At 36.6% G+C, this 19,246-nt stretch overlaps 1 protein-coding gene across 1 annotated transcript in view; it reads left to right on the top strand.

Annotated features, from left to right (window-relative positions):
* Window positions 1-1,473: 1,473 nt before the first annotated feature.
* The window catches only part of TMPRSS15 (transmembrane serine protease 15), a 53,608-nt gene continuing 35,835 nt past the window's right edge, over window positions 1,474-19,246 (top strand). Inside the window, exons 1-9 of the mRNA XM_085074707.1 lie at window positions 1,474-1,659; window positions 4,072-4,202; window positions 4,495-4,562; window positions 5,409-5,450; window positions 7,714-7,856; window positions 9,574-9,618; window positions 11,962-12,003; window positions 12,720-12,761; window positions 14,702-14,821. Of these exons, the coding sequence (XP_084930833.1) occupies window positions 1,515-1,659; window positions 4,072-4,202; window positions 4,495-4,562; window positions 5,409-5,450; window positions 7,714-7,856; window positions 9,574-9,618; window positions 11,962-12,003; window positions 12,720-12,761; window positions 14,702-14,821 (778 nt within the window). The 5' untranslated portion in view covers window positions 1,474-1,514. The remainder of the gene's footprint in view (window positions 1,660-4,071; window positions 4,203-4,494; window positions 4,563-5,408; window positions 5,451-7,713; window positions 7,857-9,573; window positions 9,619-11,961; window positions 12,004-12,719; window positions 12,762-14,701; window positions 14,822-19,246) is intronic.

The raw sequence follows: 19,246 nt of genomic DNA on the forward strand, positions 1-19,246 counted from the left end.
ACAAAGACACTGCTGTGCCACAGTTCAGCAGTGCTCAGCACTACAAATACAATCTGGTCATAAGTATACATATATATCTGCACACATTTGTATTCATATATGTGTGTGCGCCTGTGATAGACAATATATACAAAAGCAATTCCTACTCTATCTAGCATGATGACCCAGAGATCTCATCCATTTGCAGGATCCAGACTGAGTTTCCTCTTGCTCTGTAAGGGCAATATGATTAAGCTGCACTGAATTTTATTTTTTCATTATTTCTTTTTGGTGACATGGAATATTTCTATATTGCTCTCATTATGGTATTATATTGCAGTAAATCCAGGATCCTACTGTTAGGCCAAGGTTTTGATTGGGATTTAGTGCTTAATATTCAGTCATTTGTGTTACAGATCCTTTCAAATGCCCCAGTTCCCAAAGACTGGGCAGAGAACTGCAATGTCATCCAAGAGTCTAATTTTGAGACTTTCTAATTTCTTCCCCATTTACAGTATCACCATTTCTGACAGTTTATAGACAGGTAGAGCTTCTCTCTTCCAAAGATTGACTCAGCGGTACCCCTTTCCTTTGACAGGCAAGAATATGGCTGGTGTGCTCAGTCTCTGCACAAGAAAGAATGTCATACCACAAATCTAGATTTAGGACTCTGGTTGAGAGTCAAAAACAGTAACTCACAGAGCACGAAGCATAGATTCAGTATGACTTTACTTTTCTGAAGCTCAAAACTTTTGACAATTTAAATTTATAACAAAATGGTTATACTGGTTGCTACACTGCCTGTTTCATTTAATCTTGCTCTACTGAGGCTGCAGCTCTGGCCATCCACAGTGCTTTAACTTTATCAAGGACTTGTATCCCATGGCACATTTATGCCTGGCAAGAAAATACAAAACAAGCATGCATTTCATAATGTCTTCTCTGATTAGTTCCCCAGTTCTGTGGTCAAAGAACCATGCCTTACACAGATTAAATTTGTGCTGCTGAATTACTGTTCAGTGCTGAACACGTTGCTGAGCTATGGCACATTACTAAACAATTCATTTCTCAGCATTTCCTTTATAAATAACATTAGTTTTAAAGGAACATTTTAAGCAGAATGAGGAAAGATACAGCTTTTACTGTTATCCTCATAATTGTACTTGTGAGGAATTAGCAAAATAAAACTGTATAAGCAATAAATTTAGCAGCAATATTTTATATTGTCACTTAAAAATATAAAATTACTAGAAATAGTGTAAATCCAGTGACTAACCTTGCATTTCTGTGGTTTTGCTTGTTCTTTATCTGAGACATATTTTTAGTGCTCTCCTGAGGGATTTTCTTCCTATTTGCATATCCACTGCATGAATATGACCGTTCAGGAATGTCATAAAAACCTATGTCAATGAAGTTTTATGGTGTAATTATTTTACAAGCATCTCCTATAAATATCTGTTGGTGTGGATTATCACCCTCCTTTTCAGGCTGTTTCTTTTCTCAGTCCTTAATTCAAACAAGCTTTTCAGACAGAAATGAAGCTGAAAAAGTCATCTGATAAGAAATATGTTCCTCTTAGTAGCTATGAGATTTTGTTCGCTTCTCTGCTTGCAATTTTTGTGTGTGTTTGTGTTGGACTGATTGTACTTTCTTGGTTATCAATCCGGGAGCTGAAACGAGGTAAGTTTAGCTAACCTTTACCTGCAGACCTTTAGGAATTGTTCAGACTTTGAAGCCACTGCTGTTACAATTGTAATAGTATTTTTTATTTCATACTATGCTTTTAATGCTGGGGGCAGGGGTAGCAGTGTTTTAGGGTTTGTTATATGTGTTTTCCTCCCCTGAAAATTGATGTGAACAAAATAGGGGGAAAAAACAAGCACTGGAATCATGCTCTGGAGCCATATAAAATAATTTTCAAGGTTTGGGCTTTGAGACAGGTCCCTGAAATGCAATCCAATCTATAAAGCTTTGGTTATCCCACAGTATTTATCAACTAGAGAAGGTAATATTGAAAAAGGTGACATTTTGCCTGTTTCTCCATATATGAGTTTTGACTCAGAAAACAAATAATCCACCAAAAGATTGATAATCCACTGGAGTTTGTGGGGAGTTTTGGGTGCTCCCCATCTCTTGGAATCTCTTAATTTTTTAAATGAAAAAAGTATTTTCAAGTCATTTATTGGTGTGAGAGAGATCCTACACCAGACAGTCAGCTGCCAGCCCCATGTAAAGGTCAGGTAAAGTCATTCTTAGTCTTCATCCAGTGCTCAGAATGTGACAAAAGAAGTTACCCAAACCAAATTCAATTACAATATCAATGTACCATGATTTTCAAATGGAATTGAAATTTTGGTTAAGAACTCTTGTGGATATAAATTAACTGGGAAGGCCACACCTGGAGGACTGTCCAGTTCAGGGCTCCAAAACACATGAGCCATATGGAGATACTGGAGAAAGACTCATTGAGATTTTCGTAGCTCAAAAAATATTCTGCTACTTTAATGATTTTGGTGCTTTCATTAACCAAAAACCCATACTATTTAATACTGAACTTCATGAAGACTGAAATTTTGGTAAGACTCATATAAAAAAACAAAAAAAACCCAAACAAAATCATTTTGTCAGAACATTGTGTTCATTCCTTCAGTTGCATTGTTTTTATTTCCAGATTTTAAAAACTGCTTCCCCTAGTGATTTTCTTAACTTCTTACCGGAATGCTATCACAATCCAGTAAAATAAAAAGGGATATCATTGAATCTAGAGAGTCTTTATTTAATGACTTTGTTTTTAGAAGAAAAATAGGCAATAATTTACCCATGTACAAATATAACTACAATTTCTTTTTTGTTATTATAGTGGGTATAGAACTAAAGAAGGCATTTGTTATTTAGAAATATTTTTAAACAGATTTGCAATTGTTTTAAGGACAAATGCTCTTCAAAGAAGCTCAAAAAATCTGCTGTTACTAGTTGAAATTAACTTGATAGATATTTCACTATGCTCTGCCTTCCATCATAAGCTATTCACTGTAGTATTTATTGCTTATCTGCTGCTATGATTCAGTTATTAAAATTATTAGAAATGCCTCTGCCCAAATTAAGGTGCAAGTGAGACCATATGCCAAAGTCAATAGTATGGATTTTTTTTATAGTAAATGACAGAGAGAGAGAAAAAGGCAGAAATAGGAGAGAGGATGCTGGGTGGGGAGGAGAGTAAGGTGGAGACAGATTAAGTAGAAAATATCACCACTCCATGATCCCAATGGCATCCTGTTGATCTTCTTGTTCTTCTTGGTGGTGAGGGTCCCCTGAAATTACAGAATCCAGTAGAGGAATACACATTTGGGCCAGGTGGGAATGCGCAGGTGTCTCCCCTTTTACTTTAATTCAGGTATTTTCTGAGAATTTCCAGTGTGTTATACAGTGAAGAAATATGTTTTTAATGTATAATTAATTGATTTATGTATACCTCATGTGCTGTAGCATATTAAAATCAAGATTAAATTTGCAACAAAACCAGGTATCTAGTTTCTTTATAAATTCTCCCAGAATTTCATATATGTATTGGTTAGAAAGGTTGAGTCAAAAATAGTTTAACTATTCTGACACTGGATGTTTCCAGTACTGTCATCAAAACCAGCTTACACATAAAATAAAAGTTTAGCATAGTACAAATACAGAAAGTATAACTCAGTAATTCATAATATTTTTAATCCAGAACACACAAAAACCTCATAATTCACTATTTGCGTTCCCATGAATCTCAGTCCCTTGAGTTAGACATAACTGGGCATATCATTGTATCCTTTATCCACTCACAGAGTTGCTGGAGAACAGCATCTAAAACAAAATTGAAAGTAATGAGAACCAAGTACGAATAGAATTCATAAAAATATTATTACAATTGCAATTATTGTAAACATTAGAAAAGGTCTATTTTATTTTAACTCAGCACTAGGCAGAACATCTCTGCAAAGCAAAACAAAAATATAGAAGTTTTTGTATTGATGGCCTGTGTGGAATACAATCTAATGGAACATATTTCATTTATTTCTATATATTAAACCCCCTTTATTTTTAATTATCCAGCTGAGACAGATGTGAATACTCATGGCTACATGGGAATATTTAAAATAATCTCTGGCACATCATTCACTCCTGCTTTGCAAAACAGTTCCTCAGCTGATTTCAAAGTCCTTGCCTTTGATGTTGAAAAATTGGTAAGAACCTATCAGTTTCTGGTTAATTCAAGAGTACTTATGGGTACATTAATTCCCTAACATTACCTGCTGTTGATGGTTTTTTCTTCTTTTCAAAAAAGAGATATTTCAGATCTTAAACCTGGTCAGAACTCAATATATTCCTTATTTGTGAAAATCAGTGAATCATCAAAGTAAAACTTTCCTTATATAGTCTATAAAAACTTATTTAGTATCAAAACCATGCCTGTAGTGTGGGACTGGGTGTATATTTAATTACTGTATTGGCTCAAGATTTCTCTTTTTCATATAGATACAAAATATCTTTCAAGAAAGTGATCTGAAATACAGATTTGAGAGATGTGAAATTTCCCAGTTCAAGTAGGTACAGCTTAATTTAACTTTGAAAATAAATGTCAAAAGTCCTCACTTAGATATTTCTCTCAGAAATACTTACCAATACCTTGATTTTCAAGACATGCTTGGGAACATCCTATGTTATCCCCTTCACATCTTACATCTTCCTAGTGCAATGCTGTGATGAGGCTGACACTAATGTGTTTCCTTGGGGAAACTTCCTTCTCAGGCTGATGTGTTTCCATGCCTTGACCAAACCAGCAAGGCTGAGCCCTAAGATAGACCCACTTACAAAAATTCTGTATTTTAAAGAACTGCTATTTTTTTTTTTTTCCAAGGTGCTGGTTGCAGGGTTGCTGATCCTTGTCATCTAGGAGAAATTTCAGGTTAGAGATCTCCTGGCACAAGCCTGGAGGCTCAGGCACTCATATGTCCCTATGGATATGGATCTACTTATTTCATATTCCTTAAGGCATTAGAAAGAGAGGCTGACATTTTACACCATGAAACGCTGCAGCCTGTGTGCCCTAAAGATTCCATAAAATCCATACAGTAACATCTGCTTCATTTAGTAAAGCTTGTTTGACCTCATTTTCAGTATCCTGGGGTGGTAGTTGTTCTACTGAAAGCCAGCTGACAAAAATTTCCAGGTTATGCAGCCAGGTCTGTAGTGTTAATTCCATCTGGACTATTCTTACTAATGTCCTGATTCAGCAAAACACATGTAATACTATTTCCAATTATTAAACACTTCCAGAATATGCTTCCATCCTATCCAAAATGCTATAAGGTCAATGGGAACCATGTAATGTTGGTTGTAGTTTTTCCTTTTATTTTATTATTGTTGTTTTGTTTTGTTTTTTTCTACAGGAAATCTGAAGATGACCATGACAGATTGAAGTCAGAGACTGGGTAATTGGATATAACAAAGTTTACTTAAAATATGGGCAAGAGACAGTGATGCTGCTAATTTAGAAAGTTCTTCTGTGGACAGTGAGTAGATTTAAAAAAAAAAAAAAAAAAAAACAACCAAAACCCAAACATTTTTAGAGGTTGGATAAGGCCCTCTAAAGAGGATGAAGTTTCAAGACATATATTTTCTCTAAAAATTCTTTTAGGATTAGATGAAGAAAAAAGTGTTGGTCCCTGGAACTGTCAATTTAGGACAGTGAGTGAGGTATGTAAGAAATTAGCTAGAAAGGAAAGCATTTCAGTTTGTGCTGAGTTTGCTTGTGTAAAACTGCTTTAACTGGGGGCAGATCTCATGTTATTACTAGTAACTCAAGTTTTAATTCAAGAAAAGTCTGACAACACACTGTGATAGGCAAGAACAAAACAGAGGACAAAAGATTAAGACTGCAGCAGAGCTGAAGAACCTTGAGACATGAATGGTATAATTGGCTGACTAGTAGGTGAGCCCAGAAAATTAAAGTACACATTACATTACAACAGATCAATAGTTCTGTGCTACCACATGTTCTTGTGATATCAATGTAAATACATAAAGTTGATAAATATGCAGAGGAGATTAGTTTATTTGAACAGTTGTCCTTGAAAAAAAAAGCAAACAAGATATTAGGATATTAGCTGACAATGAATATCAGTAAGCAGTAGGAAGCAGATTTGAATTAGAGCAATCTTTTGATTGGAATAGTGAGGACATAGCCATAATTAGCTAGAAAGTGGAGTATGATCACTTTATGAAGGATTATATAACACTAAGGGCATGGACTACACAGTAGCAGGAGCAGGCCACTTCCAAGGTGTTGTCCTTGTGAAGGTAGATCCAGTCAGGAATTTTGGTTTCTGCACAAAAAAGGGGATTATTCTCATCAAAATTTGAGCATCAAAGATGGAGACATCTCTGAACAGTTTGCTCAAGACTGTGCTGAGTTTTTTATTTTCTCATCTAGTCAATTTAGATGCCTTTTTTAAGGAGAAGATCAATTATGCTAAAAAGCAGCTTATTTCTTTCTACCAGCCACAATGGGAATCTAGATATTTGCACTTTAAATAACTGTGTTGGGCAAAATTAATTCCACCCCTGTGTCTTGACACAACAGTCACAGAAATCACAGAAAATCAGGTGTTTGTGAATGTTGAATCAGGCTTTTAATATGTCAGTAAGGATCTGTCTTAATTTCTGCTTTGAATAACTTTGTCTCAGACATTACTTTCTTTTCATTTAAAAATTGTTTACCCCTTCAGGCAATCTGCTTGGTATTTCACCCTTGAAACCCTGCTGCTGAGTCACAAGGACAGCAATAAAAGCTTTTGTTTGCTCAGCATGGCCTAGAGGTTATCAGAAATATGCAAGTAGGAGAGTTTTTTTACATATTGAAAACTACGAACTATGCTCAGCAAAACGACAGGATGAATCACTCCTTACAAAGAGCACTACTGAGTCAGTTGCAAATGGGTAGTATAAAAGTTTAAGGATAGAAAAGTTTACACATAAATTTAAGTAAAAGGAGAAATCTTTTATCTTTGGCAAGTTTCACATTTCAACATTACCTTACTCTAGCTACAAATATAAAACCTCATAATAGTGTCTAGAAGGGATGGGAGAGGACAAGCCAAAAACACGCTGGATAAAATTCAGACACCGTAGAAGTTAAATGCAATTTAACCACAATTTCTGAATATCTCTGTTTTCAGCCATCACTGTTTCCTGGTGAGAATCCAGGCAATCACACAGCAGATCTGCACAAATGCAGAATCCACAGATGTTATTTGCTTTATAGAAGTCGTCACTTTGTATAAGATTTTGCCACATTAATATATTATACCATTTACGTAATACTTCAAGGTTCACCCTCAGTATTTCAGGGCTAAAACTAATAGAACTGTTGAATGACAGTAAAACTGCTTCTTTAGTTTTTCTCAAGTTCAGCTCCATTGCAGAAATCGATATAAATGTTGTCTTGTTTTTTTTTCCCAACAGTGCAAGTAAGAGTAGATAAAGAATGAACAATGTTTCTGCAAGGTTCAAGCTTACCTGATAATTAAGAGGTGTTTCTTTATTTGCCATCTTTGCTAGCCAATACTTAAAAAGCAATCTGCCTCTGCAAATGGAACCAGTGTTAGAATGAAATATTGTCCAGATGATAAGTTGTATAGCAGATTTATTTAATCAGCTTGAATAACTAATTATTCCTCTGTTTTGTATTGCTAGTGTTGTTGTGATCCTCAGCCTTTATTTTACTCAGACGGTAACAGCTGAGAAAGTAAAAAATGTATTGGTTTTGGGTGTCATTGCAAATAATCCTAATCCTACCAAGACTTTGAAAATTGATGTGAACAGCATACAAATCACAGGTAATATTAATATTAGTAAGTTTTATTGTTTTCTTTTTTTTTTTTTTTTTTGGTTCTACAAATACTTAAGAACTACAGGTATCAGGAATGAAAGCTTTGGCTCCCAAAGAGCAATCAGATTGTTATTTTTTTTCTTGGGTGCCCTCCTCCCCCACTACAGAACATTCAGTAGCAGCCAAGAGAACAATTTACAACCTTTTCTACTAGAGAGTAAGAGCCAGCATTATGTACTTTCACTAAGGAGGGATTAAAGGGCAAAGTAATGATTTCCCAGGGAAAAACACTCAATTTCACCTCTTTTATTAAGCATAATATTTGTAATATTCTTAGCCCTCTAATTAAAGCAATTAAGCCCCAACTGTTTTGTTTCATAAGTTACATAGAGTACAGTTATAATTTTGTTCTGCTAAAGAATAAGGGTTCGGACTTGTGGAGAGTAAAGACTCATTTATTGAAAAGATGTCAGGAAGAAAAACAAACTGCTTTTGTAGAAGTACACCCAGGGAACTGGCTCCATATTCCTAGTGAGCTTAGGTAAATGTAAGTGGGGGGAAAAGGAATAGGGTTTTAAGGATTAGGTAGCTTTAGATTCTGCAAATATATAGATATAGTTATTTTATGTAAGTACTAGAAAATTTATCAAAGCCTAAATGGAAGCTTATCAAGATCAATGGGCACCTTTTTTTTACCTGAATAAAGCTTCAAAACAGCCCTTCACTGGGGATGAGTTTAAGAAACAATCTGAATTCCTTGAAGTAGAAGTTGATTAGCTGATATTTGAAGACCTGCTGGAGTTACTATTAAGTAGCAACTGAGGAGTGGGAATCTGGTGTGCCATGTCTCTATACTAAAAGGTGCATTTTCTGTTAAGTACTTCAAGTATTCAAGGGCTAAATTCAGAGTCTTGGCATATTTAATTCTCTTTACTACCTCTTTATTCACATACCTGCACAACACTGTGAAAATTGATTTCGCATTATACTTCAAAAATGCCACCAAAGAAAATTATGAAGAGCCTCTTAAAAGGTTCTATATCCATTGATGAACTTTGAAGTAGTCAAACTTTTAGTGCTGTGGATCATTAAAATGCCTTTTTTCACATGAGATAGCACCTGTCCATTCCACTAGGAGGGCATCAGTAAAATAATTGTAACTAATTAATAATTATAATCTTATGTGGAACTTTTGCATCGTGTATATCAATATGTTCTGTCAGAGACATTCCTATTTCAGAGAGGGAGAGAGGTGTCATACAGGTGTGACTTGCTTAAAATCAGTTTTCACAGCGATTAAAAGTAACTTTCCCTCTTGTAAACTATCCCAGGTTAATTTTAACTCATTTATCCCTTCTAAATACTGTTCTATAAGACACAGGTGCTCTGAAAATCTCTATAGAATAAAAAGCCTCAAGAGAGAGATTTCCCAGGTGAACACATTTTAAATGCAATGAATAGGGATTGAGGATTGAAAAGAATTGCAGTGGCTATGAAACCTTGTAACTCCAACTCGTATTTGGGACCTTTCCTCCTTGGGAAAACCATGGAGTTTGAGAAAAGATTGGGAATGGGGTGAGGTAGACAAAAGGAGGGAAGCAGGACACTGATAGTGATTCAATGAGAAATAGTCACAGCTGATTCCTTTTTAATCTTTATTTCTGTCATCTAAAACTAGACACTGTGCTATAAAAGAAGCTTATAATGAACTCGCTTTCTTCCAGTAGCTGCTGAAAATCTTACTACAATGATGCCTTTAACGTCATCAGGTCAGTATCTTTTACAAAACAGGGACTAATTTTTGTTACCAACACAACAGGACGGAAAATAAGTCTTGCTGTTCAGCTCATACAGCTTAGTAAAGCTGCCCTGGCTGTAGCTGGGGCACGACTGCCAGGGTGCGTTCAGTGATCATTAGCTGCCTTCACCATTTCTGACTATTTGAGAAAGCAGTGAGTGATCTGAAGTCTTTACAAAAGCCCTAAGAGCTTTATTAGTGCATCGAACCAAAAGCTGAGTCTCCATTAACCAGCTGAGGTGCAAGCTGAAGATTTTGCAGATTTAGGGAGGTGGATGAGGTTGGGGAGTCCTACTCTCATTCTGTGGTTACTGATTTACTGAGCAATGCTGACTGACAGACTTTCCTTCCACTATCCCTGGAAGCTTTACAATGATAAGATACGAAGCAGACAAAGCTCCTTGGTCTCACAAATCAAAAGTCAGGCAGAGAGCTGAATAGTACAGCAGGTGCTTTGTAGCACTACGTGCAGGTAGTCACATACAAAGAGCACACAAATTATCCCATACAAGCTCTCCAGGGCAGGCTACCAGACCAGGACCCAAACTATGCCCCCTAAGAATATAGGAGACAAGTATTTATTGATATTCTAATTATAGCCGTAGTGAATGAGTTATTATTATTCTGGTTACAGGTCTATTAATCTGTGTAGTCCAAAGTGTGCGAGTACTATGGTTTATTCCCAAAGATACAGTTTAAACAGTTTAAACTGCTAACATGCAATTTTTTTCTCTTATCTGTCCCTTCCTCTGGTATGATATTGCGATGCTGCCATGAGTCCCAAGCTCAATGTTGCTAATCATCCTCAAAAAATTTGGAGATGGGGGAAGGTTCCAGAGGAAAGGGAAGGGAACTGTTAGCACCCCATGCTGGAATGGCAGCAATATTCCTGGTGTGAATTTCTTCTCCTTTGGTCTCGGGTCTGCTTGAGGTGATTTTTCTATGTTTGTTAATATTGTCTGCTTCCTCGTTCTTTCTGTTTCAGTCCAAACATCAAGATATACCCAACTTTTACCACACGTGGTACATTTTCATCTGTTGGATGCAGGGTTATGGTTCTGCTGACCCTAAAACCATCCTTTGACTTCTCAACACGTTACTTTAGTGACATTTTGTAATAATAATTATATCACTACCAACTCTGTCACTGTAATGTGTTTTCCTTTAGAGATTTTGCTGTCAACCCGTGCATGCACTTTTGAGAATGTCTGTAACAACCACAATTTTTTCAGTCTTCAAGATGTAGCTCCTTGATAACTGTTTTGCTAGAACTGTTTGCTCATGCATGCATCTACATTTAAGGTCTTAGAATGCTTAATTCCTTCTAAATTACTTATCCTGTAGTAAATGTGTAGACAGATATGTTGGTAGACAGATATAGGTATATAACCCTTAGGAAACCTGTGAAGGTATGAATTAAGCTTCTTTCTCTGCAGTAGCTGTGTGAGAACAGTCCATCCAGCTGCACTCTCCCTGCTCTCCTCTCTCTCTGCCAAAGAAACTGTGTCCTTAAATTTGCTGACACAGAATGCACCGTAACAAGAATGGCTTAGTTTAGCTTAATAGTATTTGCTAAATAAGAATGTTTTGATCAAAAATCGGTAGGAAATCCTCCTTCAAGTTTGTGCACCAGGTCTGGGAAAGCAGTAACATTTAACAAAAGTATGATGACCATTGGTGATGGCCACTGGCCAGCAACTTCTGCCACAAAACTGATGGATGGCAAACTATAGAGAAAGCCTTACTGCATCTCTAACTTTGTTCCTTCTGGCCCTTCATCTTACAAAGAATGTTATATGAGGATGTTTATAAACATGTAAATACAGGATGCATTACCTGTAGTGACGTGGGGATTGTTTACAGCTGAAGATGCAATCCCAATCACATATTTGAATCTTAATTTAGAAAGTAAAAGTAGTAAACAGGGATTTTAATGCAAATCCAAAGAGGAAAAGAGAAAAGACTATTTGGGAGGTGGAAACACCAAGTGCATCCTTAATGAAGTGGAACTTCTGTTGGAGCAATCACAAATGCACATTCCATTTTTCCAGACTGTTTTGCAGTTTACTATCACTAATGCAAACCTGCTTATTTACCTAGGCTTTTGTTCATGGATAAATATGTACACACACAGGTATGTATATATATATATATGTGTATATATATATATATAAACCTCTATGTAAAGAGAAAAATGTTAGATAGGTTTGAGGCTCCCAATTGATTTGCTGAGCAATGTTATTTGTGAGAAAATGTATATATATACCTTTTAGTACTAATGGTAAAATTGTCATAACTTGTCTTGTTTTAACAGATCCCACGAGTTTAATTACAAGTTCCCTGACACCAACTCCAGGTCAGAACTTTTACATACCCAGGGGAAGATAGAAAGCATCTATCCTCAATGATGCAGAACTTCTCTTGGAGCAATTGCAAATGCACATTCCATTTTTCCAGACTGTTTTGCACCTTACTATCACTAATACAAACCTGCTTATTTACCTATGCATTTGTTCATGTGTAAATATGTACACACACAGGTATGTGTGTGTATATATATATATATATATATATATATACATAAGGAGACAAATGCTAGATAGGTTTGAGGCTCCCAATTGATTTGCTGAGCACTGTTATTTGTGAGAAAATTTTTATATATACACCTTTTAGTACTAATGTTAAAGTTGCCATAACTTTGTCTTGTTTCAACAGATCCCAGTTTAATTACAAGTTCACTGACACCAACTCCAGGTCAGAACTTTTGCATACTGGGGAAGAGAGAAAGCATTTCTCTTATTTTTATGGGGGGAAGGTAGAAGGAGGACAGAAATCTTTTTAAGGTATTGAAACATTTGGACTTCACATAATTTTTTGCTTATGTTTATTGTGACACTTGAAATTCAGGACCAAGCCACTCAAGCTGGCACTATGATATCATTACCTGGAGTGTGGGGGGCAAATAATGCAGACATAAAAGCAGATTAACCACTGATAATTTGCCCAAGCAACTGCAGAGGTGTTCCCAGAGAGCAAGAAGTTGAGTTCTGACCTTGAGCTGTGTTTGTCCAGGTTCAGGACAACTCACCACAAGCAAGTCCTCAACTACTGTGGGTGAGTAACTGTGTGTGTGGAGGAGCAAGGAGGATACATGGAACAATCTGAGATAGCAGAATTGCCCTGCTCATGTACAGCCTCTCCTCACAGCATTCAATCCTCCTATTCCACCCATGTAAATGCAGGATATGCAGGTTTACCTTGGACTAAGGAGACCTCTTCAAAGAGAAGTGACTTCTAAGACCATACCTGTTACTGGAATGCTGTATGTGTTACATATGTTGATGTACACATTGACACTAATACTGGCTGCTCTTTTTTTCCTATTATTTCCATTTTTTCTTATTATTTCTAGACATTTATAAAGAAAATTAAAAATGAAAAATAAAAAATTAAAAGCCAACTGTTAGCAAACTATGATTTCCAATGGACAGAAAGCTGACGATGTTTGAATCTTTGAAAACATCCTCTAGCCTTCTTACACGGTGAAAATGTATATGACATCTACAAGCAGTCTAATGTGTTCAAGTCTTAGTTGTTTATTGCCCTTATTTAGTTGAATATAGCACTTACAGTGCAATTTAGGGTTGTTTGCTATTTAAAAGAGAGGTTGGAATGTTTTAGTGGGAAAAGTTGATTTCTTTCTATCCAGGAGGTGGCAGTGCCGTTTAGTTTTCTGAGTTGAATAAATCCAGAATTTATCATCTTGCATGTAAACAACGTTTTCTTGCCTGCTGGGCTTGTGCAAAACCTATTAGTTATTGGTTGGAATTTTTGTTCTGGGTCTAGAATGCAGACTTTTACCTCTGCTCATCTGTGGAAGTTCATTCACTGGCACTGTGTCACCTCCAACACTTGACTGGAGTATGTTTGGTTCATTTTAATTACCAGTTGGATGTAAGATAGCAAATGCTTTGGCTTTGTAACATTTACATTGCCAACACTGAGAGTGTTTTGTAAAGCACTTTGAAATGCTACAAATCAATGTTAGTCTGTGACACACAATACAATATCATACTTAATCAGATTACAAAACTGACAGCTTTATTTAAAAAAAAAAATTAAAAAGATGAAATTTTACAAATAAATTTTCTTCCTGCTTGCATCAGAAATTTTGACCTTTTCTTGTTAGCATTTATTGAAGTAGAGACAAGGAACTGTGTGAATAGTTCTACAGAATTTCATGCAATTTTAAGAATTTTGAAATTAATAGTTATCCAAAGCTTATTTTAGCTGAATGTTTCTGTTCACTTTAATAGAACCTGCTCGAATTCTACAGATGTCTAAAACCAAAACTCTCTAAAGACTAAAAGGGCATGTTTGCAGGAGATGAGCATTTGTGCTCTAAGAAAAGACTGTTAGTAAGCTCTACAGTTTTAAGGATCTGCCCATGTATTCTTCTTGCAGAAATTTACTCTTAACTTATGCATTTAATTTGCAAATCCGAAAAGAATGTGGTTTCTGATAATTCTGGTGTTTCAGAATCTTATCTCAAAGGTTCTTGTTTCTTAAGATATGCTGGTTAAAAAATCAGATTCCTTAGCATGATGAAGTGCAACATTGTGATGTCTTGAAGAAATTAAATAAAATTGTATTTACTTAAACCCAGAGATTTTTCTCTGTTATTTAAATCCAAGGACAGGTTTCTGACATTATTTGAACACAAGAAATTGGAAAATGTAATTTATTATAATGCATAAAGTAATTTATTTGTGTAAAGGAAGAAAAAGGAAATTCATAGACATTTTCTTCCAGCCCCACTTCAAGCTTAGTTTCAAAAAAATTTTTTCACTTCTGAGACCTTTCTCCATTCTATGCCAAATTTATCTTTTTAGGATGTGATATTTCATTCCAAGCTTCTAAAAATGCAATTTTGTAAAACACAGTAGAGTGGTTGATTTGATTTGTGGTAAAGCCACCAGAGGGAAGTCAATTTTCCTTTGTAGTGAGACTGCATTATTGCTGTGCTGTTATTGCTCTCATCTTTATTATTCCAGCTGAGTGTCTGCCACCTGATGAACTCTGTGCTGATGGTGTAACCTGCATTAGCGAAGATTTCTTTTGTGATGGAGTCTTGAACTGTCCAGATGGTTCAGATGAAGCTGAAATAAGATGTGGTAAGCATGTAAACCCCTGTAAATCAGTCTTTTTAAACATGCTTAAACCTGTCAGAAGTTTGTAAATAGTTTATGGGCAATAAAATGCACAGTGAAATCTAAATCAGTTCTACTAAAAATAATAACAAGAATGATTTTAAAATCTTTATCTTGGAAGTGGAAACAATTTTCTTTAAAATTCTTACTAATGAAGAATATGCAATAATGAAATATTAGACTCTGTCTATTGTAATATAAAATTATATAAGTTTTTGCTTACTATAGAAATATTAATAACATAAATACTATGTAAATTATAAAATAATATAGAAATTTATTATGAAGTTGTGCATCAGTGACATCAAACAGTGTCAGGACCAGATGACCTCCACAGGTCCCATGCAACCTCAGCCCATCTGTGATTCTATGAAACTCTTACAGACCTAAAACCCCATTGGTTTCTAACAGTTCTATCCTGTTTTTATCCTGCTGTGCCAGTCCATTTGTTTGCCTTTATCTTAGCTTCAATACTGTGTTTGTTTCTGGGCCACTCACTACAAGAAGGATATTGAGGGGCTGGAGAGAGACCAGAGAAGGGCAACGAAGTTGGAGAACAAATCATGAGGAGAGGCTGAGGGAGCTGGGGTAGTTCAGCCTGGAGAAAAGGAGGCTCAGGGGAACCTATCACTCTCTACAACTGCCTGACAGAAGGGCATAGCCTGGTGAGGGTCAGGTTCTTCTCCTAAGTAACAAGTGACAGGAAAAGAGGAAATGGCCTCAGGCTGTGCCAGGACAGATTCAGGCTGGACATTCAGGAAGAATTTCTTCACAAAAAGGCTTGTCCAGCATCAGAACAGGCTGCCCAGGGAGGTGCTGGAGTTACAATCCCTGGAGGTGCTCAAGAATCGACTGGACATGGCCTGGTTGACAAGGTGGTGATCAGTCAAAGGCTGAATTCGATGACCTTGGAGGCCTTTTCTAACCTAAATTATTCTATTCTATAATTCCATCTGACTTCCTAGCTTCCCCAAGTAACTTTTTGTGCAGAGCAGTCAGGCCTCTATGTAGAAATGAATGCTGTGAAATTGTACCAAGGAGTTACCAAACAGTTGTTCAGCATTTTGCTGGAGAGACACATGGGTTATTGCTCTGCTTGCATTTCCCTCCACAGCCTCAGCTCTCAGTTAAAAGTCTGTCAAGTTGTCTTGCAAAGAGAACATTGCAAATGTTTTAGGAGAAGTGGGAGCAATTAACTCCCTGAGTGTTTTGTTTGCTTGGTTGTTTATTTAAACACAGAATTTGGTGCTAGAAACCTGGAAAGATTCTTTCCATTCTGCTGTAAGAAGGGGAAAACAGTGAGGGTATTCTGCTTAGAGCTTTCAGAAACATGTGAAATGCTGTGCTCTAAAAACAAACAAGCAAGTAAAGACCAATTATGATTTTAAAGAATCTGAAAGCTTAATCCTGAAGGTTTGTGACAGGCTGACGTCTTCTGTCATAAGTGTAACTTTCTTCAGAAAAAATTAAAAGAGAATTGCAGGCCTGCCCATAGCCTGCATTATTTTCTGAGTCCAGTCAGCTCAGAAGTGAGACTTGGTTGAACATTTTAGGGAAAATATCCATCAAAATACTTCACTGGTACGTCCACTAAAATACAGCAAAATGTCTATTTATCATAACAGCTGCATCTAACTAGATCATAATAATGATTGGCTCTGAGTTGGTCCTTCTACAGTTGAGGAAATCAGAAGTTCCTAAGGCTCAGCTAGACCTTAGTTCCATGGAAAACACTAGATTATATAACCCCCAAGAAGTTATTCAGTCATTCATTTCTACCATCATACTTTTTTTGACACAGGGATCTTATTGGGGGTATTTGTTTTGTTTTATTTTGGTTTGGTTTTGGTCTTTTTTTAATTTTAGGTATTGCTAAAAAAGAAAAGTGAAGATCCTTGCATTCATAAGTAGTATTATACATCTCATTAAATGAATGGGTTTTCCTTACTATCATAGAATCACAGAAAGCTTTGGGTTGGAAAGGACCTTAAAGATCATCTCATTCCACCTCCCACCATGGACAGGGACACCTTCCATTAGACCAGTTTTCTCAGAGCTCCATCTCACCTGGCCTTGAACACTTCCAGGCATGGGACATCCATACAGTCTCTGAGCAACCTGTTTCAGAATTTTTTCCTAATATCTGATCTAAACTTACTCTCTCTCAGTTTGAATTCCTTCCCCCTTGTCCTGTCACTCCAGGGCCTTTTAAATAGTGTTTCACTTCCTCTCTTGTAGGGTCCCTTGAGAGAAAGAACACAATTAGGTAACCCCAAAGCCTTCTTTTCTTCAAGTTGAATAATTCCAGTTCTCTCAGCCTTTCCTCATAGCAGAAGAGCTCTATGCCAATGACCACCTTGGTGGCCTTCTCTGAACTCACTCCAGCATGTTCATGTCCTGACTAGGTCTGAATTTACAAGTTTCATCCACATTTTATTGAAGACTTTATATTCATAACTGTTATATATGACAGAATTTAATTGATATTATATATTGGTAGATACAGACAAAAATAAGCTCAAATACTTGAAGTCAAAGCTGTGTAGACATGACTCAGCTGTGCCTTGAAGGCTACACAGTGGTTTAAGTTATGAATTGTGCTTAAGGTGAGCTTTTCAGATGTGGCATAGACTCTTATGCACATGGCTTTCGGATCTGATTTGCATATATCTCCCTAAATCTCTAGCAAACATAAGTCGTGAAAGCTCTGCCCCTTTGCAACTGAGGATATTCCTCAATCAGCAAGTTACCTACCCATCACTAAAGAATGGGCACAACTGAGCTGAAAATGTCAGGAATGTGCATACAAGTAAAAATAGAATGTCACAGGGAAACCAGCTGTAGTTACAGTCCACTTCAGAGAGCTGGATGATTTCCCCCTCTTCATCTTCACTGATGCCTGGTATTTCCAAGCAATTTGGTCAGCTACCCTCAGTGCAGAAGTTTTGGCTCATAACCTTACAGAAGTACCATTCTGGCTGGAGTACAAATTGCTGATCCATGTCTCTTATGTTACATTTTCAGTCTTTTCTATCCAAAACTTCAGAGCTTCTCTAATTTTATGTATTTAAGTTTCTTAGTAGATTTTGCAAAACCAGCTGAATGAGTGGTAAGAATCCGGATGCACATTTGGGATACCTGCCAATTTTTCCAATTCTTTAATTTTTCACTTTTGTCCCATTCCTAGACAAACTTAATTTGGTCAAAAGAAAGCTAAAATTGTATAGAATTTCAAAAGATCTTCAGAGTTTCACAGTGAGATTTATGATCAATTAATTATTCATGCTGCAAGTGGTCTTGCATACACAAGAGTTGTCCTTTAAAAAATTTGGTTTGGTTTTCATCTTGATTGTTATTCCCTCTAGTATTTCTGATTTTATAATATGTTAATGACTTAAAAAATAGGATTAAAAAGTGAATTTTAGTCATCTCTTAGATTAGACAGAGCTCAGTAAAATCTCAGATTCTCAGCAGAGATTCAGGCAACCGAACACCTTTTCTTTTCGTTTTATTGATTAAAATTATCTTGAAAGGTTTCTCTCTGTCTCTGCAATGCAGTGCAGTAACAAAAGGCTTCACAAAAGTACAGCTAGCAATTTCAGTGAAAGGGTCTCTAGAGAAATGTAACGTCTGAACAGCAGCTACTAATAATGACTGACATTGCTGCAAAGCAGCCACGTAGCACGTAGGGGTAAGGAAAGGGAGACTGGAGGCTGATCCCAGGAGGGGTTTCTGCAGACTCTTTGCAGTTATTATATGTCTAGACTATCATTTTGTGATTACCCCCCACATAGTATCTCTACAACGCTGAGAGATTAATCAGAAAATAATGAACTGCCCTTGGCAGAGAAAGGTCCTGTCAAGTGAAATATGTGGGCTTGATTTGACCAGTTTGGGGAGCTTCTCCCTGAAATTCAAGGATAACAGGACTAAGCCCTCATAACACTCCGTGTATGGAAAATTAGTAAATAGAAATGGACAGTAGGGTACAGGCTAGGGAAGCAGTGGAAGTGGCTCCTACAAAGGATACCTTAGGAGAAAAACTGCAGCTTTTCTTTGGGCTCCAGGAAGCGGCAAAATTGTCATGACTCCATGCCCCTTCCCATCTTTGACCACAGCTGCCTCCTCTCTGCAAGGAGGAAGCACTGGGAGGTTCTCCAGGGAAACAGGACCAGTCCTTCTTTCTTCTTAGTCTTTCCTGAGATGATAAGTACTGATTATTACTAGGCTGTGGATGAGCTGCCTTAGGACTTTATCCAGAATCTTTCTGTTCAGTTTCAATTTACTCACTATCTGTTAAGAGATAAAAGGGAACAATAAGAAGATAATAATAATAATAATAATAATAATAAGGGACTGGAGCATCTCTCTTATGAGCAAAGGCTGAGG

This window comes from Lichenostomus cassidix, chromosome 1 (assembly GCF_008360975.1).
Source record: "Lichenostomus cassidix isolate B80296 chromosome 1, HeHo_3.0, whole genome shotgun sequence".
NCBI classification, from domain to species: Eukaryota; Metazoa; Chordata; class Aves; order Passeriformes; family Meliphagidae; genus Lichenostomus; species Lichenostomus cassidix.